Here is a 22,153-nt window from a genome sequence, read left to right on the forward strand (position 1 = left end):
ATGTAAATATTCAAAAACATTTAACCTACGGATGTCTCAATTAATGTAATTTTATTGGTATCTATTTTCACTTCTGAAACTTACCACCCTCGGCTTATACTAGAGTCAATGTTTTCCCAGGTTTTTTTGTGGTAAAATTAGGTGCCTCGGCTTATATTCGGGTCGGCTTATACTCGAGTATATATGGTATTTTATATATTTTATTTTTCCAGTCAAAAGAGCCACTGACAAAAAAAAAAGTTGTTCAGGGAGCGGTGAAGGGCTGAAATCCACAAAATCTAGACTTTGTTGCTGCATTTTGCCTACTCTTTCTATAAAAAGTCCCCAACAGTCTCAGCTTTCGTTTAAGGGGAGCTCTTCCAGATCCTTTTTCTGCTTTCTTTGCATGTGAGCTCTGTTTGGGACTCTAAATCTTTCCCCATGTCATTTCACCCTTATTAGGCAGTTAACAGTTCTATATAAATATTACAGCTGTCTGGGGATTAGTGGGACAAGAGGATGTTTACAGCATGTGTGTTCAGCGCCATGAAGCTGGAATCGGTATGTTTTATTTCATGCAAGTTGACCAGATTTGGGAAGGGGTTTCACTCTCTTAGAACAGGTTTCGGAGTCATTTGAATATTGAAAATCTATTCCAAACTCTAGCAGGAAATCCAATCTAATGCAAATACTTTGCAGCAGAACTGATAATATGGGGAACAGAGATGAGAAAAGGATTTAAATAATGTTTTTAATCATGAGTCTATGATTTGAAGATCGCTATCATGTCACCTCTTAATCTTCTCTTCTCCAACCTAAACATACTCAACTCCCCAAATCATTCATCCTAGGACTTGATTTCCAGAGCTTTGGACATCGTGGTCATGCTTCTATGGTGGTTAGAACACATTTGAAACACTGTCTTCACTTTGATATTGACAAAGTGGTACAAATCCATCGGAGGGCAACCATGATGGTAAAGATTCTCCAAAGTAATCCCTATGATGAGCTGGATCTGTTTAGCCTGGAAAACAACTGTGGCTGTGGCACAGGCTGGTGAGCAGTCAGCTGCAGCCAGCTGCAACAAATCACTCTGACCAAGAGGTCATGAGTTTGAGGCCAGCTCGGAGCAGCATTTGTCTCTGTCTTTGTTCTATGTTAAGGCATTGAATGTTTGCCTTATATGTGTAATGTGATCCGCCCTGAGTCCCCTTCGGGGTGAGAAGGGTGGAATATAAATACTGTAAATAATAATAATAAATAAATAACAGCAGATGCAGAGGTGATATGATAGACAGCTCTCAACATCTTGGAACAAGCTTTGGTTCTTCTATTCCAGAGACTAGAACATGGATGAAACGTAGACTCTGATGGAACATGTTTCAGTGGACCAAGCTTTCTTTCTCATATTCCAGAGACCAGAGAGGCCAAATTAAAAAAATATTCCTCCTAAAAATTAGGAAGAACCTCCTCACTGAAATAATTATATTCTATTGTGGATTGATGATGATAAATGGAAGCTCTTACATGTGCCCGCGATCCAGAGTCACTTGCAGAACAATAACATGCCACTCAGGTTTGCGGAACAAAAATGCAGGAATTTTACTGATTCCAAGAGATTTTTTAAAAAACACTTGCATTTACAATGGTCCCTCTGACCACTTACAGAAGTCCACAGTCATAAGTCCTTTCTCAATCCACAAATCTGCTTCAGAGAAGAATACAGTCCTGGTTCATCACCCTCTTTTCTCAGCAGCAAACAGGCCTCAAAATAGCAAGGCCTCTCTGAGTACACAGCTCTCTTTGCCATCAGTACTCAGTCAGCACTGAAAAACTTGTCCAAACTGGTTCTGCAGCAGCAGAACAGAAACAGTATCAAATCAATCCCCAGGTCTTTACAGGCTCAGCCAATCAACTTCATGCACTTCATTTTCCAGTTAACACACAGCACAGTGCATTTGCAAACCATGACATATTCAACCATCAAATAGGTTGCTTCATAAGGTGGTGGACTCTCCATCATTGTAAATCTTTAAATACAGGTTCAATGTGAAAATTTCAGAATTGCCTTAGTTGTGTATTCCTGTATAGCAATGGCTGAGACTAAATGGGCTTTAGGGCCCAGCCCTCTGAGGACGCTTCTACATTGCCATATAATCCCGCTTTTAACGGGATTATCTGTGTCTGCACTGCCATATATTCCAGTTCAAAGCAGATAATCTAGATTTTATACAGCTGTGTGAAAGGGGTGCTTCTACTCTGTAGAATTAATGCATTTTGACTCTGCTTTAACTGCCATGGCTTAGTGTTATGGATTCCTTAGAGTTATGGTTTTAGAACAATGGTTCACAACCTGTGGGTTTCCAGATGTTTTGGTCTTCAACACCCAGAAATTCTAACAGCTGGTAAACTGGATGCGATTTCTGGGAGTTGTAGGCCTAAACCTCTGGGGACCCCAGGTTCAGAACCACTGTTTTAGAAGGTCTTTAGTCTTCTCTGGTAAAGAGTGCTGGTGCCTCACCAACTCCAAATCCCATGATTCATAGAATCACAGAGTTGGAAGAGACTTCATGGGCTATCCAGTCCTACCCCTTGCCAAGAAGCAGGAAAATGACATTCAAAGCACCCCTGACAGATGGTCATCCAACCTCTACTTAAAAGCCTCCAAAGGAGGAGCCTCCACCACACTCTGGGGCAGAGAGTTCCACTGCTGAACAGCTCTCACAATTAGGAAAATTCTTCCTAATTATCAGGTGGAATCTCCTTTCCTGTAGTTTGAAGCCATTGCTCCACATCCTAGTCTCCAGGGCAGCAGAAAACAAGCTTGTTCCCTCCTCCCTATGGCATTGAGCCATAGAAGATAAAGTGGTGTGGAACTGCAATAAATCTACAGTGTAGATACCACCGATTCTATGATTTCAATAAAATTAGCCTATAACTAGCCTTTTGTCCATCAAAGTTCTGAGGGATTTATGAGTATGGACCAAGAGACTCGTACATTATCACCATCTCAGCGACTCGCCAATAAAAAACGTTTTACTGGCCTTAAAGTGTGTACTTAGATAAATATAGAGAGGAGCGAGGAACCCATTCTACCCAGCCTTGTTCTCTTAAAATTGTTATTTGAATCATGTTATTACAAGAAACATATTTTTAGCCACTGTGAGAGCAGGGGATAAAATTATCCTAAAATATAAATCTCAAGATATCGGAAACAAAAATAAAAGAGGACACGGCAGCCGGAGGGTCTCATACTTTGTCAATAGACCGCAAAGGTAAGATGGTTTCAGATTCACCACCTCTAGAGAATTTAGAGTTCCTACCTCTGAAAAATAGCTTACAGTGTCTCCCATCTTGGTGGTCTCCCATCCAAGTGCTCACCATGGCTGGCCCTGCTTAATTCCCAAGCTCAAACAGGATCTGGTGCCTTTAGGAGATTTCACAGTGAAAGCAAATCCCTCCTTCACTGTTTTTCTTTGCTCTTTTAAGAAAAAACTTTTAAGTTGGTAATAGACTGTATAATCTTGAGAAAGTCTTGTCAACATACTTGTAGAAATGCCCTTTAGAAGTACATTTTCAAAGTACAGTAGAGTCTCACTTATCCAACATAAACAGGCCGGCAGAATGTTGGATAAGTGAATACGTTGGATAATGAGACATTAAGGAAAAGCCTATTAAACATCAAATTAAGTTATGATTTTACAAATTAAGCATCCAAACATCATGTTATACAACAAATTTGACATAAAAAGTAGTTCACTACACAGTAATGCTATGTAATAATTACTGTATTTACGAATTTAGCACCAAAATATCATGATATATTGAAAACATTGACTGCAAAAATGCGTTGGATAATCCAGAACATTGGATAAGTGAGTGTTGGATAAGTGAGACTCTACTGTAATTTGAAACTGTTGTGCCCTCTTTAAATTGAAATTTAACTAGTTTAAGGAAATTACAACTAGTTTGATAGTTGCAAGCTCTTCCCATCTCTGACCTTCACATCTTTCTGGCAACTAGTGATTGGTGAAAGGGAAGTTTTATAACTTTTTGGGGTAGATTTAAGTTATAGAATGACTGCAGTTTAGCATCACTTTAACTGCCATGGCTCAAGGCAATGGAATCTGTGGAGTTGTAGTTTGGTGAGATATCTGCACTTTTTGGCAGAGAAGGCTATGGCAGAGTTAAAGTGTTGTTCCCATTCTGCAGTGTAGATGCATCCTTGATAAAACATTGATTACACAAAAGGTAGCAACCATTCTATTTTTATTTTATTTCCTGCATTCCACACTTCAAGCAAGCAGTCCCTGTTTGCCTCCAAAGTCCAAGTCTCATAATTTAATCCAGCAGTGGTTATGCACATTGTCAGACAGGACGTCTGATAGAAACAAATGGAAAAATGCAGAAATGATGGTGAGGTCAATGAAGCGTTTCAAGATGGGAGATGACTGATCACATTCTTGTAATGTCTAAAGGGCTATTAGAGCGGTTCCTTCTCCACTGGCCCAGAAGGCTGGACCAGGTCTAATGGTTTTATTTTACAGCAGGGTGGATTCCATGAGAATATTAGAAGGAACTTCTCAAGGGGTTGCTGTGAGCTTTTGGGGCTGTAAAGCCATGTTCCAGAAGCATTCTCTCTGAATGTTTTGCCTGCATCTGTGGCAAGCATCCTCAGAGATTCTGTTGGCAATGAAGCAAGTGGAGTGTGAGATGCACACACACACACACACACACACACACACACACACACACACGGGGGGGGGGGGTTGAATGAAAAGTAATGCCTCCACCTTCGTAACTCCTCAACAGATGGCAGTCCTGGTCTGCAGCAGGTCCTGGCTTGTTCAGTAGACTCTCCTCTACAGTTCCCTTTGGCAGGAAGCCTTAGCATTGAATGGTTGTGTTGCTAAAGTGTGAAGTATGGAACCCTGCGCAGACAGTCAGTCAACATGACTTAAGCAACGTGCAGTCACTGAATTCTCGACAGGAGAACGTGTCACCCCAAAAGAGATTCATCAGAGAATGCAAGCTGTTTATGGGGATTGTGTTGATGTGAGTCCTGTGCATCGTCGGGCGAGCAAGTTTAAAGATGTTGAGGTGGGAACATCTGACTTGCGTGACAAAGAGTTGGACATCCTGTGACAGCAACCACCGAGTTTCACAAGCAAAAGGTTGACAAATTGATTCAGGATGATCGTCGTATCACTCAGAGAGAAATTTCAGGCATAATTGGCATTTCACAAGATCATGTGGGTCACAGTATTGCTTTGCTTGGCCATCGGAAGATCTGTGCATGATGGGTCCTGTGAGACGCTGGTTGTGGAAACAGAGTGTTGACTTCTTCTGTGACAGCTTCAGAAAACATGTTCATCGTTGGCAGAAATGTATCCAATTGTCTGGTGAATATGTGGAAAAGTGAATAGTGGTAATTATTCCATTCTAAGAATTACTTCTGCGTTTGATTTATTAAAATATTCCCATCCAAACCCAAGTAAAGAAGGTGGAGGCATTACTTTTCATTCAACTTTCGTGTGTGTGTTTCTGTGTGGAATAATGTCCAGGGTGGGGGAAAGAACCCTTGTCTGTTTAAAACAAGCGTGAATGTTGCAGTTAGTCAGCTTGAATTAGCATTTGAGTTGCCATGAAGTTTGCAAAGTCAATTAGTGAGGGTATCTCCATAAGCTAGCCTAGCCTTTGTTTCCTGGAGGCATCCTCTGTTTGGGAGGTGTTAACTGGCCCTTGATTGCTTGTTGTCTGAAGTTCTCCTCTTTCTGAGTGGTATTCATTATTTACTGTCTTACTTCTGGTGTTTTTCAATACTGGTAACCAGATTTTGTTCATTTTCATAGTTTCCTCCTGGCAACAAAGGCCAGGCTATCTCTATGCAGATACCCTCACTGGATGGATAGCTACCTTCTGTGGATGTTCTAACTGGAGATCCTGCACCAAGCAGTGGGTTGGACTTGATGTCCTCAAGGGATCCCCTTCCAACTCAGTGTTTCCATGATGCACGTAATGGTGCACACTATTAGTGAATTCTGCTTGCCACATCAGTGTGTTCAGGTTGCTGTTGGAGGAATTTCACTGCTGAGTGTCTCTCATGCAAAGAAAAATCATGGCGTGAAGTGGTCCAATTTGATCAGGAGAGAGTTTTTGTGCCTGAAAGGAGATTTGAGGAAGGAAGCATTGAAAGGGGTCATCTTTCACTTGCAATCTGGGGTGATACAGCGCTGCAGTAATAAAAAAAATAGGGAGGAAGATGAAATGTGAGCGTGACCCCACCCTAACCATGCCTACCACCATCTGAATAGATCAGTTTCATTGTGAGTTTGGCCACATTTCTCTCACAGGTAAGATCAAGTACAAAGTACACTTCTGCCACATCTCACTTGTTGTCTTGGGCTGCTGGTTAATCCATTCTCCCTCCCAAAAGGAAGAAACAAGACTAGTTTGGAAAAAGAAGGGATAAAGATCCCAGTTTGGAAAAAGAAGGGACAAAGACCCCACTAAGAGCCCCTTGCTTTTCTTTGGCTTTCTGCCACCTCTTTCTTCCCCAAACTAGCCAAGATAAGTACTGGTGAAAGTTAAAGAAGGAAATACAAAAAACAGGGCTACCGTTGGAAAGAAAAATAATCACCATGGATTATACACACGCCTTTAAAGCAGGCAATGAAGCAATTGAACTAGTTAAAGGTTCCTATACCTTGGCTGAGAGCCAACATGTTGTAGCACTTTGAGTGTTAGACTACAACTCTGGAAACCAAGGGATCCCTACTTGGCCATAAGAACCCACTGGGTAACCTTGGCTGAGTCACATATTCTCAGCCTCAAAAAAATTGTGATAGGATTTCTGTAAGTTGGGAAGAAAAATCATGTCAGGAGCAACTTGAAAAACTGCAAGTCGCTTCTGGTATGAGAGAATTGGCCATCTTTAAGGACATTGCCCAGGGGACGCCCAGATGTTTTGATATTTTAGCCATCCTTGTGGGAGGCTTCTCTCATGTCCCCACATGGGGAGCTGGAGCTGACAGAGGGAGCTCATCCACACTCTCCACAGATTTGAACCTTCAGGTCAGCAACCCTACCTTCAAGTCAGCAATCCTGCCGGCACAATGACTTGAATGAACATAACAATGTCCACACTTTGGCTCCATCATTAAACCAAAAATGGATGCTGCAGCCAAGAAACCAGAAGACAGTGAAGATTTGGAAAGTGTAGAGACATATAAATTCAATAGCAAAGTCAGAACTATCCATAGTTTTGCCAAGACTGTGACAGCTGTACAGGGAAGAAAGCGAACATGGAGAAAATGGTGCTGGGGGAGAACTCTATGGATGTCGCAGACTGCAAAAAAGAGAAATGAATGGATCTGAGAGCAAATCAGTCTCTCTAGAAGCCAAGATAACTAAGATGAGTCTGCCATGCTTTAGATATATCATGACATGGCATGACTCATTGAAAAAGATAACTCAGCTAAGTGAAAGGCAGTGAGAATAGAAAAGGACCTCATGGCTTGTCAATTTATTCAATCAAGGAAGCCACAGCACTGCAAGACCTGAACAGAGAAGTTGATGATGGAGCCTCTTGAAGGTCTCATAGGGTTGCCATAGGTTGAAGTCGATAATAATAATAACAACAACAACAACAACAACTTTATTCTTGTACCCCACCTCCATCTCCCCAAACGGACTCGGGGAGGCTTACATAAGAAAAACAATCCATACATTTAAAACACAATATAATAACATAGTTATAAAACATGACAATTATTAAAACCAAAACATTAATTGCTATGTACAGAGGGTGATTAGGGCAAAACTCTGAGTAAAGTCCATGAGAAAAATAGAGATGGGCGGTGGAGGACAAGGAACTGGAATGATGGTATATTATAATAAAACTGACAACACTGAAGATACCAAACCGTAGCCCTTGGATAGGTTTGGCACCTTGGGAAGCTCTAAACTAAAACCCAGAGTAGATTCAGCATCTTACTGACATGGGCTCAGTCTCCATTGCCATGTAATGCAGTTTCAGATTGCAGATTGACTGCATTGAACTGGATTATATGAAAATGGACTCATATAATCCAATTTAATCTGCATTATATGAGTCCATACTGAAGCAGCCGCTGCTTCAAGGCAGGTTTTTTGTCCACCTTGTGGAAAGAAAGGGCTCTTCAAGGAGAGGGGTCAAGACTTGGAGAAGGGAAAGGAATCCCAGTCTCTACAACAGTGGTTCCCAACCTTTTTTTTTGACCAGGGACCACTTTGACCAGGGACCACACTCCAACATTAGTACCAAAAGAGTTACGAATCAGTTTTTGGTCAGCTTTAGATTCAATTTGGTTATTTGGGGTACTGATTCAGAAAATTAGATTGTATAAACCACATCAGCTCTAGTTTCTGATACAAAACATATGCCATCAAGTAGTAGCCATCTGCTCACACACAGAAAACCACCGTCACAGTGGATGATGAAGCAGCTGCTCCCCCCTGTGGCCAGAATCAAACATTCCCCTCAGGAGAAGGTTAAATTGCCTCTGCGTCTGTCTCTGTCTCAGTTCTATGTGTATATGGCATTGTGTATATGTGTATATGGGCATTGAACATTTGCCCTATATGTATATAATGTGAACCCTGAGTCCCCTTTGGGGTGAGAAGAGCGGAATATAAATACTGTAAATAAATAAATAAATATTTAATAATCTAGAGCTGATGTGGCTTATCCAATGCAATTTTCTGAATCAGCACCCCAAATAACCCCAGGAACAAGCCTAAAAACAAAGACACCAAAAACAAAGACAAAGACACCAGGTGACACATGGAACGGCTCTGCTCAGTGGGAGGGAGGAGGAGAAGCAGTAGTCAGGAGGCTAGTTATCACGCCTTTTGTGGGTAGTCAGCCTCTTCCCTCCCGACACCCCTGTTGCCTCGGCACTATAAGAGGGTTTTGCAAGACCAGTTGAGATCTCATTGGAACGGTGTAGTAACGGTGAGGCCATGGACCACATTTTAGTTCATGGGAACCACTGGTGGTCCATGGACCACAGGTTGGGAACCACTGCTCTACAAGTTCCAATCAGTTTATCTTCCCTGTTCAAAGAAAATATCAAGGTTTATCATGTGTTGAGCTTTATCTTTGACTTGACTAACAGGAAGGTCTGTGCCTTGCTCTCCAGCATCTCCTACTTTGTCCCAATAGGTCTCCTACTTTGTCCCACACACCTTCTTGAGCAGCTGGATACAAATCCCATTGTCCCAGGTCATCTTGGTCAATGCATACTGGGTGATGAGAATAGTGGTCTAGCATTAGTAAAGAGTGCCAAATTTGGAACATTTGTTTAGAAGCAATCTGCCCAGCAACTGATTTTTTAAAATTAATTAATTAATAATTATCTTTTTCTCTCCCAGCAAGGTTGCCATTGATGGTCCTCCTTCTTTCCCGCATTCGCATACCTTATTGCCCTTCAAGACAATTCTGTGTCCTTCCAAGGAGGTCAGCACAAAAGGGGAGGACACACAAGAGGGTTTTTACGGTTGTGATTCTCCAGTTGTGGAATGTTCTCCACTTAACATTCCGAACATTGGTTTTTTTCATTTTTTCTGGAGCTGAGCCAAAACATGGCTTTTTATTAAAGCCTTTGGGGACTCATTGATTTCAAAGTGTACATCTACATGGTTTTGAATTGGGACAGCTTTTAAAGTGGCTTTAGTCGACATGTTTTTTTTTAAAATTGTTGAAATTGTGTATGGCTTTAATCTGGAAGGGTATTTAATTGCTTCTTTTGTGTGGAGTTGTATAGGATCCAATGTGGTTCGGTGGCTAAAGTGATGTCAAACAGCATTAATTGGACAATGTGTAGATACACCCTTGGAGACTAATCAACCTCAAAAAATCGCTGTGAAGATCAAATGGGATCCAGTGCTATCATGAACTTGTCCTCCTAAGTGTAGGAAAAAAGCTAGCATGTAACTACTGTTGGCTCTTCTTAATATTTGGTTGTGCATGCAGTCATTTCAATAAGGTTTCTGCTATATAAAGTAGATATTGGCCATATTTACATGCCATACTATAGATCTTTTTCTCCATGTTAGTCTGTCTGGGGGTCAGTCTAATCCCAAGTGACCCAGAAGAAGAGGCATCAAAGAAATAGAAGCAAAATCCACCAAGAAGACCTTTGGCATGAACCAAATGGAGAATTATTCTGATAAGAATGGGACAACACCTGTACAGGCAGAGAGGCTTCTGAGGTGGAAAGGTGGAAAAATATTAGGGAAAAGGTGCTGATTTGACAGCTGTGTCTGTTTTTATTTGTGAATTGATGTTGTGTTCCTTCAAGTCATTCCCAATGTATGACGACCCTACACTGACCCTTTTCATTGGGTCCTCTTGTCAAGAATTGTTCAAAGGAGGTGTCATTGCCTTCTCTGAGGATGAGAGAGTGGGGCTTGTTCTGCTGGGTTTTTATCCAATGTACATTTACTATTCAAGTGAGGATTTGAACCTTGGTTTCCCAGATTCATAGAGGCAGAGCCTGCTATCATGGCCATAATTTTGGGTGACTTGAAATGACATTGTGTGACTTCTTGTCATCTTAGAGTTCATCTAAGAGTGCATCTATGCTGCAGAATTAATGCCGTTTGAAATCAGTTTCACCGCCATGGCTCAGTGCTACTAAATACTGGGAGTTTAATGAGGCAGCAGCACTCTTTGGAAGAGAAGTCTAAAGATCTTGCAAAACTACAACTCCCAGAATCCCATAGCATTGAACAATGGCAATGAAAGCAGTGCCAAACTGCATCAATTCTACAGTGTAGATTTACCCCAGGAAACCAGCAGTAGCTTCCCAATAAATGGTATTGTTGGATATACGACTCTTGATGCTGGAGGTAATAACAAGTCATGAATTATAGCCACTAGGGATAGGCTGGCATGGCTGCTTCACTCTCTGCAAAAACTATCTTCCGATCTTTGCAAAAGCCTTTGGGCCCAAGCAAGGCACATAATAGCACCATCTCAGAATGTACAGACAGCCTTCCCAACTTTCCCTGAAAGTAAAATACCATATTTGGCCAATCTGAGCCATAGCTGAGCAGGATCCTGCCAAGAGACAGAGCGGACCGTTAAAGAAAAAGAAAAAAAGAAGGTTTAACCCTTCCTTTATAAATAAAATGATAAATCACTAGGAGAACGTTTAAACATAGAGCTTTAGCGGAATTAAACCAATACACTCTCTCTGTATGTGTATGATCTCCAGAGTGCAGGAGGGGAAAAGAAATAATAAAAGTCACCCAGTCTGCTCCGAATGTGGATGAGGGGATGTGGAAAGCCAAAACGTCAGCGCAGACAGGTCTTTTGGATTTATAATCCTGTTGGTTAATCCTTCTTTCAGTTGTTTCTAGGCTTGTGCAATCCGGTTAAACCTTGACCCGTTTCGTGTCCCGGTTTTGGTGGAGGCCCCAATATGTTTTTTGGGAGACTCCCAAAATTGGGAAGGCAAATATCTGTTTTTTGTTCTGGGATGCTGAACAATCAATTTTTTATCAGCCCACTATAGGGGGAGCTTCCCAGATTCCCCTTTCCATCATAGACATAAGATGTTTCTACTCTAGAGGAGAGGTGCTCAGCTGCAGGCAGGTTCTCGCTGAAAAGGAGGCTTCTTAACTGTTTCTCGACTCTAGAGGAGAGGCACTCAGCTGCAGGCAGGTGCTCACTTAAAGGAGGCTTCTTAACTGTTTCTCTACTCTAGGGGAGAGGCGCTCAGCTACAGGCAGGGGCTCGCTTAAAGGAGGCTTCTTAACTTTCTCTACTCTAGAGGAGAGGCGGTCAGCTGCAGGCAGGGGCTCGCTTAAAGGAGGCTTCTTAACTTTCTCTACTCTAGAGGAGAGGTGCTCAGCTGCAGGCAGGTGCTCGCTTAAAGAAGGCTTCGTAACTGTTTCTCTACTCTAGAGGAGGCATTCAGCTGCAGGCAGGTGCTCGCTTAAAGAAGGCTTCTTAACTGTTTCTCTACTCTAGAGGAGAGGCGCTCAGCTGCATGCTGGCACATGTGCTTTCTGGGCCTGCACATCACGTATGCACTCTTTCCAAGGCAAGGAGGCAAGTTCTGTTTCTTACTCTAGAGGAGGCGCTCAGCTGCAGGCAGGTGTGCCCACTTTCTGGGCCTGCACACCACACACACTCTTTTTTCAAGGCAAGAAGGCTGCTCAAGAAAAGCAGGCAAGGAGTCAGGATCAGTTCCCGCTTGCTTTTGTGTCAATCTGATTTTCGTACTACAAGAGGCCTTCTCATTACGTGTTCCTGAAAGTAACGACAGTAACGATGTAATGAAGGAAAACGGATCCACGCACAACTCTACTTGTTTCTGAAAGGATAATACAAGTTTTATCTCACTGTCTCTCCTTCCTCATATATCCCTAAATACAGTAACAGAGACTTTAGCCATAGTAGCAACCCACTGGGACTGCTGAAATCCTACAATCCGGCTACAAAAGACACACTTGTCTATGCAGTGTCTGATCCACAGATTTGACCATCTCTGGACATCCCAGAAAAGATCCAGGTTTAGGGGAAATTAAGTATGGAATCTGGAAAGTTAATTTTTGGAGACTTGAGTCGTACCCCCCAAATTTAATTTTTCCCAAGCCTAGATAATGAAAGCTGTAATGTCACTCAAATCATTCCTCCATTCATCCCAATTCCTGACCATGAGACGGTTGTAGTTTTGCTTTAGATCTCTCAGAATCCCCAACCATGGGGATTCTGGGATCTGTAGTCCAAAAGCAACTTCCCCAAACCCTGCTCACTTTTGTGCAAATGGCGATTGATTTCCAATTATCTTCATCCGTTGTCTTGGAGCACTCCTTCGGGTCCTCTGAATGGGACAAGCGAGTGGCTGAGTCTTTATACCTTATACAGGCAAAGCATTTGATTCACTACAAAAGCAAGAGACCTTTCCATAAAGGAAAAAGGAAGAGAAGTATGATTCACTCACGGATGCACTTTTGATAAAAATCAGTAATTTCATTTACATGGTGATAAACCCCTTATACCAAAGGGCGGTGGCATTATTAATTCATCACACATCTGGGATTAATCAGAGGAAAGAAACTGAAGTTGTTTTTCATTAAAAAGGAATCCATTTTAAGCTGCAGTCCTAAGAGGAATTGTTGGGATGAAAGTCCTATTCTGTTCAGTGCAAGTTAATCTTCGGCAGACATAAATCAGAAACTGCACAGTTAAGAGTCATAAAACTCCACTCTGTTTGCTTTGGTTCTGTTTTTAATGGCTAATGTCCTCTTGGCGTCGTTTTGTTGTGTGCTTTCAAGTCGTTTCCAATTTATAGTAAGCTTACCACAGGGTTTTCTTGGCAAGATTTGATCAGAAAGAAGGGGTTGTTTCTGTCTTCCTCTGAGGCTGAGAGAGTGTAACTGACCACTGGCTTTCCATGGCTGAGCTTGGGTTTGAACCCTGGTCTCCAGAGTCAAATCCAATGTTCAAACCACTATACCTTGCTGGCACATAGCTGATTTAATTGTATTTTTAATGTTTAAATTGAGTTTTTGTTGTTGTTTCATCTTGTAGTCCAAAAATGTGAAACGACATCATATTGGCATACATATGAAAGGGATCACTGGTGTTCTTTCCCCCACCCTGGACATTCCAAAGATATATAAACCTCACTTACTTAGTTTCCAACAGACCCCCTCAACCTCTGAGGATGCCTGCCATAGAAGTGGGTGAAACATCAGGAGAGAATGGTTCTGGAATATGGCCTTACAGCCTGGAAAACTCACAACAACCCAATCATTGGTGTGCTCATTTTTTATTTTTCCCTTTTCAAATAGTTGACCCACTGAGATCCAGATCTTTCTCAAGCTAGAGAAACAAAGCTGGAGCGGGATCCAGGAGATTAATTTCTTAACAATGTCTGTGGTCAGTTATGTGTACCACTTGGGTTTTTCTCCCAAGGAACAAGATCTTCTTCCCCTTTAATATTCTCCCAGTATGGTGAATATTAAAGGGATTAAAGTTCCGAAGACCTGCTTAGCCATGAAAACCCACTCTCAGTCTCAGGAAACCATATGATAGGTTCGCTTTAGGGTCACCACAAGTTTGAAGCAACTTGAAGGCACACAACAATAACCACATTCTTATCTAAAACCACTCCCCAGGATGCAAAAAGAGCATCTGTTCATTGAAACAATGAGGTGTTTCACATAGATTTCTATTCCAGATCAGTAGCAAACACGTGTACATGAAATGCATGTCAAAAGCTACCAAATGTATGTGTACATACCATACTGTAGGGCAGTGTTTCTCAACCTGGGGGTCGGGACCCCTGGAGGGGTCACCAGGGGGTTTCAAAGAGGTCACCAAAGACCATCAGAAAACACATATTTCTGATGGTCTTAGGAACCCAAATCCCTCCAGTATTTTCTGTTGATCATGTGGTTTCTGTGTGGGAAGTTTGGCCCAATTCTATCGTTGGTGGGGTTCGAGGGGCTCTTTGATTGTAGGTGAACTATAAACCCCAGCAACTACAACTCCAAAATGTCATGGTCTATCTTCCCCAAACTCCACCAGTGTTCAAATTTGGGCATATTGAGTATCCCTGCCAAGTTTGGTCCAGATCCATCATTGTTTGGAATCCACAGTTCTCTCTGGATGTAGGTGAACTACAACTCCAAAGTCAAGGTCAATTCCACCAAACCCTTCCAGTATTTTCTGTTGGTCATGGGACCAGCTTGTGTGCCAAGTTTGGTTCAATTCCATTGTTGGCAGAGTTCAGAATGTTCTTTGATTGTAGGTTAACTATAAATCCCAGCAACTATAACTTCCAAATGATAAAATCATCCCGCCAACCCCACCAGTATTCAAATGTGTGCATTAATGGGTATTTGTGCCAAATTTGGTCCAGTGAATGAAAATACATCCTGCATATCAGATATTTACATTACAATTCATAACAGTAGCAAAATGACAGTTATGAAGTAGCAATGAAAATAATTTTATGGTTGGGGGTCACCACAACATGAGGAACTGTATTAAGCTGTCTCAGCATTAGGAAGGTTGAGAACCACTGCTATAGGGCGAACCAGATCTCATATGGAACTAATTTAAGCCAGGAGACATATGAAATCAGTCCTTCATCCATGAATTTCTTGATGGTAGGAACTCTGAGCATTTACAATGTATCATTTATGTCATGACTAAGTAGCTAGTAGTAGCTAAGTAGGGGACCCTGGTGGTACAGTGTGTTAAAGCACTGAGCTGCTAAACTTGCGGACCGAAAGGTGCCAGGTTCAAATTCCGGGAGCAGAATGAGCGCCCACTGTTAGCCCCAGCTCCTGCCAACCTAGCAATTCGAAAACATCCAAATGTGAGTAGATTAATAGGTACCACTCCGGTGGGAAGGTAATGGCGCTCCATGCAGTCATGCCAGCCACATGACCTGGAGATGTCTATGGACAACGCCAGCTCTTTGGCTTAGAAATGGAGATGAGCACCAATCCCCAGAGTCGATCACGACTGGAAACCTTTACCTTTACCTAAGTAGCTAGACCTATTTGGAAATAAGGGCAATGGCAGACAGGTGTTGAGTGCTGTTATTACTGTTGGTGTTCAAAAATTAAAATTAGGCTTAAAGCAAATCACTAGGATGTGTATTGTGTCACTCTGTTATAGAACACATTAAATCTGATTCTTTGCTTTTATTTTGTAGATGCCTGCAAAACTTCTGACCATGGAGCCTTCTCCAAATTCCACCCCATCACCCAATATCACGGATCTGTTCCACAAATTTGTCCATCTGGATGGAGAACTGGCAGATACATTTTATACTCTGTGGATAGCCCTGGTGGTGGTCAATGCCGTCATTTTCCTGGTAGGAGTGGTGTTGAACTCTTTGGCTCTCTACGTCTTCTGCTTCCGCACGAAGACAAAGACCACTTCGGTCATCTACACGATCAACCTGATTGTTACAGACTTGTTGGTGGGCTTCTCCTTGCCCATCCGGATCATCATGCACTACAGTGCCCCAGACTGTAGGAACTGTGCTCTGATCCACATCTTCACCTACTTTGTCAACATGTACTGCAGCATCCTTTTCCTTACCTGTATCTGCATTGACCGCTTCCTGGCCATAGTCCAGGTGGAAGCTTCCCGCAAGTGGAGGAACCCCAACTACGCCAAGGGCATCTGTGCCTTCATCTGGATCTTTGCCACAGTGGTCACCTTCTCCATCCTCACCATGGCCATGAAGTTCTCCCACTGCTGCATTGCCCAGATCTTGCCCCTGATGGTCTGCGAGTATGTCTTCCCACTCATCATCATCACCTTCTTCACCACCAGGATCATGTGTGCCCTCTCCAAGCCAACCCTAATGCACCAGAGTCGGGAAAGGCGGATGAGAGCTGTGCAACTTCTGATCACGGTCCTCATCATCTTCATGATTTGCTTCACTCCATTCCACGTGCGCCAATTGGCTATCTCCATCAATCCGGGCATGTCCAACAACATCAGCTTGGTTGCCTATCACGTCACCGTCGCATTGAGCAGCCTCAACAGCTGCATGGATCCTATTGTCTACTGCTTTGTCACCAACAACTTCCAGTCCACCATGAAAAACATCTTCAGGAAGTCTGAGCCTGAACAAACCAGTGGAGATATCATCAGCATCAACAAGAACTCAGGTTCGAATGCCATTATAGCATTCACAAATGTGATTGGGAACCCTTTGGGCTTGCCTTCACCTAACAGTACAGCAAGCTCCTAGAAGAAGGAAGAGTTCAGTGTATGTTGATCATAAATGTACATTGTTGTCAAGCTATGTGACACTATCCTCTTTCATAAGAGTATCTTAGAACATCATGTCAAACTTCAGAATTCTTTGGGTTCTTCCATGACACCATCCATACATATGTGGCAGCTGGATTTGTCAGGTGGGAAATGATGTCATGATGTTTCCTCTTCCAGAATTGTCCTCAGGATGTATTCTACATCCCAAGGAATGGCAGAGGAAAGAATAGACGCAGCTACATCTTTTGACAGTTTTACCTACTTCTCTGTGATCTTTTGGAGAACAAGAAGCAAAGAAGAAGTGTGTCCAGAGGCTGATGTTACTAAAGGCTGCTCAGATTTCCAAATGCCTACACTATGGACTGTGACAAGCAGGACAGAAGGGAATGCAACAAAAACCTTGTATTTAAACCTTGCAAATGATATGAAACAATCACAACCTTGGGGATTTGGGGACAGTGATTTGAGAAGACATCGTTCCTGGCCCAAATCTAATATCAGAATCACAAGGTTAATAAACAGCAGAACTAAAAGTTTGCCCAGCTTCATTTTAGAAACACTGTGATAGAGAAAGCCATTCCTTAAGAATGTTGTGGTTTATTACAAAGGGGAGAGCAATCTTTTACATGCGGCCAAAGGGAATAAAATCTGGTATCCCAGTTCTGCACTACGAGTGTGCAATAATTGTGGGAAGGGTTGGTTTCAAGGGATGTGAGTGGGGTTCAAGGGATAAAGTGCCTACCTAGTTAAGCTAAGGAGCAGGGAACTTGCATAACAGAAGTGGAAACTGGAGAATATTAAGTAAGTACATCCAAGTTCCTTCACAACCAGAAATACACAGAGTTCATTGTTCAGCAAGGAATCAAAGCCACTGGGGTTTTTTTTTTGACCTTTGGTTATGTGTACAGTATACATTGGCCATAAACTCACAGTACCAGTGAATCCTTTGAATAGCCTGGATAACATAAATCTTTTCTTTCCTTGGAATAGAGGTCTTTCATTACCAATCGGAGCCTAATGCTTGCGATTTCTTTCTGTGACATTGTTGCAACAAGGGGCTCAGAGAGTTCAAGCTCTTGGAGTTTTTTATTAGCAGGGCTGGGGGTGCATCTACATTCTAGAATCAAAGTAGTTTGATGCCACTTTAACTGCCATAATACTATGGATTCATGGGTGTTGTATGTACTTTTACAGAGTCTTTCGCCTTCTCCTCCAAAGAATACTGGTGGCTCACCAAGCTACACCTCCCAGCATTGCATAGAATTGAGCCACAACAGTAAAAAGTGGTATCAAACTGCATTAATTCTAGAGTGTAGATGCACTTCATTATATAATTCTCTGTCCCGCTCGGATTCTATTGTTGTCAGGTGCCTTCAATTCATTTTGGACCTATGGCGAGCCTAAGGTGAACCTATCACAGTACTTTCTAAGGCCGAAAGCATTGACTTGCCCAGAGTAATCTGACTTACAAAAGTGTTGTCAAAGGCTTTCATGGCCAGAATCACTGTGTTGCAGTGAGTTTTCCGGGCTGTATGGCCATGTTCAAGAAAAATTATCTCCTGATGTTTCACCACATCTATGGCAGGCATCCTCAGAGGTTGTGAGGTCTGCTGGAAACTAGGCAAGTGGGGTTTGTATATCTGTGAAATGTCTAGGGTGGGAGAAAGAACTCTGCTTATATGCTTGAGGCAAGAGTGAACGTTGCAGTTAGCCACCTTGATTGGCACTGAATGGCCTTTCAGGTTCAAAGCCTGGCTGCTTCCTGCCTGGGGGAATCCTTTGTTAGGTGATGTTAGCTGTTTCTAAGAGACTTCGCAAACCTCTGGGGATGCCTGCCATAGATGCAGGTGAAATGTCAGGAGAGAATGCTTCTGGAACATGGCCATACAGCCCGGAAAACTCACAGCAACCCTGCTTTACAAAAGACTCATTCCAGGTGGCGATGACAGCTGCTAGTTTGACAGATCTGTATGCATTTTGGGACGACTGTCAGGAGGATATCCTGTGGTTCAAAATGTATGACTGCTCCACTTTCTGAACATAATTATAACTCCACCCTCAGTATTTAACTGAGAGGAAGAGCAGCAATGTGTCCTGTTACAATGGACCATGGTGAGTGTTCATAGGCAAATTGGCGCTATGCAAATCCAATGTAGAAACTAAAGGTTTCGGGGAGGCCTAGTCTTGAACTGGCAATTCAGACTTCTTATTCTTGCAAAAAAAAAAACCTGGTACTGATGAAGATAATACCTGCTTTCTTGGGGCTTTTTTAAAGAGCTGTTCTTTGGACTCCGCATAGGAATTGTCATGATTGGTTATGTTTAACGAGCTCTATGTCAGGAAGAGAGTGAATCTGGTTTTACGTCAAACCTTGCCACTGTTTTCTAAATGTTTTGAAGATGCTTTGCTCAGTTTGGATCAGGAGGGCATTGTTTTAAACTTTTGGTCATTGCCACTCAGCAGGCCCCTTGGTGACAGAGAAGTTATTTGTGGAATATTTTCCTAAATCAATAAAATCTTCATTAAATAAATAAGTGATGGAGAGCTACAGGCATCTGAATGGGTTTCCTGACCGATGTGACTGGTTGTTTTGTGTCTGATGTGGAACCGACACATTCAATTCAAGGCTGAGAAAGCGACGTTGAAGATTTCATGGACACATGCGTAATTGGAGGAATATTTATAATGCATCCTATTTTCATTCAGTGTCATGGTTCAGTTGCACAATGTTGCCATTCAACATAAGGATTGTGTAGCACAGTTGCACAATTCTAATGTCAGATCTTCATTATTGGTATGGATCCGGCCATCTGTCGGGGGTGTTTTGAGTGTGATTTTCCTGCTTCTTGATGGGAGGTTGGACTGGATGGCCCACAAGGTCTCTTCCAACTCTATGATTCTATTATTCTATCCCCAAAGTTTTGCAAGCAACATAGCTGGACATTTTCATTGCTGTGTTCAGTTCAAGATTTCCTAAATAGATTGGCACATGTAGAATCTGTGCACATGAAAACACATGAAAACATACTTACATGCACAATGACATTTAGTTTTGGATTTAGTTGTGTGTTTGGGTGTACATTCACTTGCACAACACCATTCAATACAAGGGTTGTGTAGCACCAGCCGTACACAAGTCCACTAGCAGATGTTACCCAAATCCATTGTAGGATTCTGCCCAAAATCATCCAATTAATACTTTTGCCAAAGGTGTTTTCTGTCAAAAACAGAGCATTAAGAATAAGTCAGACTTATGATGACTTTAGTGTTGGTTCCCCAAAAGGAAATGTCTCCTCCCGTAAAGCTGCACATGAAAACATCTCAGCTGCCAAGGACTGGGAAGGGAGAGGGGTGTCCATCATCTGTCAGAGTGTTCGACAGAAGGAATGCAACGGTAAATATTTGCCATCAGTGTTTGTATTAGCCTCCATTAATAGCAGGAACTTAAACAACTGTCAGCCTCCGCAGACCTCCTGCCTTCCTCCTTGTCCTGACCCTATTAGGCCAGCTTGGCTTCAGACCAGTGGAAAATAGAATATATTGGAAGTTTAAATAGGAAAGCCACCCAAAATGGAAAAAAATGTGATCTTTTGGAAGCTGGATCCTGACCCTTTAGTTCCTAACAAGGCTTCAGTACCTTTGACAGCTGTATATCAGACGAAACATCGAGAGACATTGCTTCCCCATCCCGTTTCTCTGGAAGAAACGGCACCTGATGAATGTCACAGGATCTCTCCATGGGGATGTCTCTGAGGCTGCATTCACACTTACCAAAGTAATCCAAAATACTGTGCAGAACAGGAGTGCCACAGAGTCCTTTTCAAGTCCAGGTGGCTGCCTAGGCCAATAGTGCATTTTGACGGCCAAAAGCAGATCCCTAGATGAGCCAATGGTGACAATCATACTTCTGAGAAGGTCACAACAGAATGCCACCCATGTGATCAGCAGAGGTGATATCACCAATAAGGCTCTGCTGGGGATCTGCTTTTGGTCAGTGACACAAAGGTGGATCTATGTGTCGAAGGCTTTAATGGCTGGAATCACAGGATTGTATACCTCACAACCTCTGAGGATGCCTGCCATAGATGTGGGTGAAATGTCAGGAGAGAATGCTTCTGGAACATGGCCATATAGCCCAGAAAACACACAACAACCCAAAGCTGGATCTGTTTGACATGTGGACACTGGATCCAGCCAGATCAAACTGTCCACACCTTTAAAAAACAGATGCTCTGGAGTTTCCTGGAAGTTCTGGACTAAATTGAGGTTCCACGTGTGCTGAATTAACAACTGGAAACACTGCTTCTGCTGTGAAAACAGCTGTATGTAGACTATTTGCAGCATTTTATTTGGCCCTAGTAGGCATGCCCAGAAAGCAGTTTCTGGACATATCCTGCAGAAGGCCATGTGAGGTGAGAGGCAGTGAGCTTCTGGACATGGGTCAAAGGCTGAAGTGGGGCAAGTGGCCAGGTGAGAAAGAGAGTTCTGGTTTTGGTTGGCAGGTGTTATCACCACCTGGTCTTGAGGGACCTTGAGGAAACACATAAACTTCTCAAACTGCCTCAAAATGTCACAGGGGTCTAAACTGACTGGGCAGTCTCATGCCCTCCGCTGCAATGCCAACTGGGAGGCTAATACCATTAGACACTTATTGGACAGAATTCTGCTGGTAGCTTAAGTAAATACAATAGGTCCTCCACTTTCACAAGGATTAGGGCCACAGAAGCCCTGAAAAATGTTTTTTTTTTTAACCTGAGAGAATATCTCTCCCATAAATCTCTAGGTCAAGGGTTCCCAAACTGTGCTCCAGGAAGCCCTTGGGGCTCTAAGAGAGATGCAGCCCACCTCCTCTGGGGTTTCTGCTATTATTATTATTATTATTATTATTATTATTATTATTATTATTATTATTATTATTATTATTGTATGACACAGCAAACTAGATAGATATGCTGGATTTCGTATCACAAAATCACAAGTCGAACACTTCCCAAGTGTCTAGGATTGTGTGATGTATTTTCGGATGATGTGTTCAAATCCCAGTAGGGTGGCCTTTTGCAGTTGGCAGATCGTAATTTTGTCAATGTATATTGTTTCCAAATGCCGGCTGAGGTCTTTTGGCACGGCACCCAATGTTGTTGTTGTTGTTATTATTATTATTTTATTGTATGACACAACAAACAAGATAGACATGCTGGATTTCATATCACAAAATCACAAGTCGAACACTTCCCAAGCGTTGAGGACTGTGTGATGTATTTTCGGATTATGTGTGCAAATCCTAGTAGGGTGGCCTATTGCAGTTGACAGATCATAATTTTGTCAATGTCTATTGTTTATTATTATTATTATTATTATTATTATTATTATTAT

At 42.3% G+C, this 22,153-nt stretch overlaps 1 protein-coding gene across 2 annotated transcripts in view; it reads left to right on the forward strand.

Annotated features, from left to right (window-relative positions):
- gpr20 (G protein-coupled receptor 20) overlaps nt 1–19,314 on the forward strand; it is a 37,476-nt gene extending 18,162 nt beyond the window's left edge. For both annotated transcript variants that reach the window (XM_008108297.3, XM_003219477.4), the window contains exon 2: nt 15,705–19,314. In XM_008108297.3, the coding sequence (XP_008106504.1) occupies nt 15,705–16,757 (1,053 nt within the window). In that variant the 3' untranslated portion in view covers nt 16,758–19,314. The remainder of the gene's footprint in view (nt 1–15,704) is intronic.
- The last annotated feature ends 2,839 nt before the right edge of the window (nt 19,315–22,153 follow it).

This window comes from Anolis carolinensis, chromosome 4 (genome assembly GCF_035594765.1).
Source record: "Anolis carolinensis isolate JA03-04 chromosome 4, rAnoCar3.1.pri, whole genome shotgun sequence".
Taxonomy (NCBI): Eukaryota; Metazoa; Chordata; class Lepidosauria; order Squamata; family Dactyloidae; genus Anolis; species Anolis carolinensis.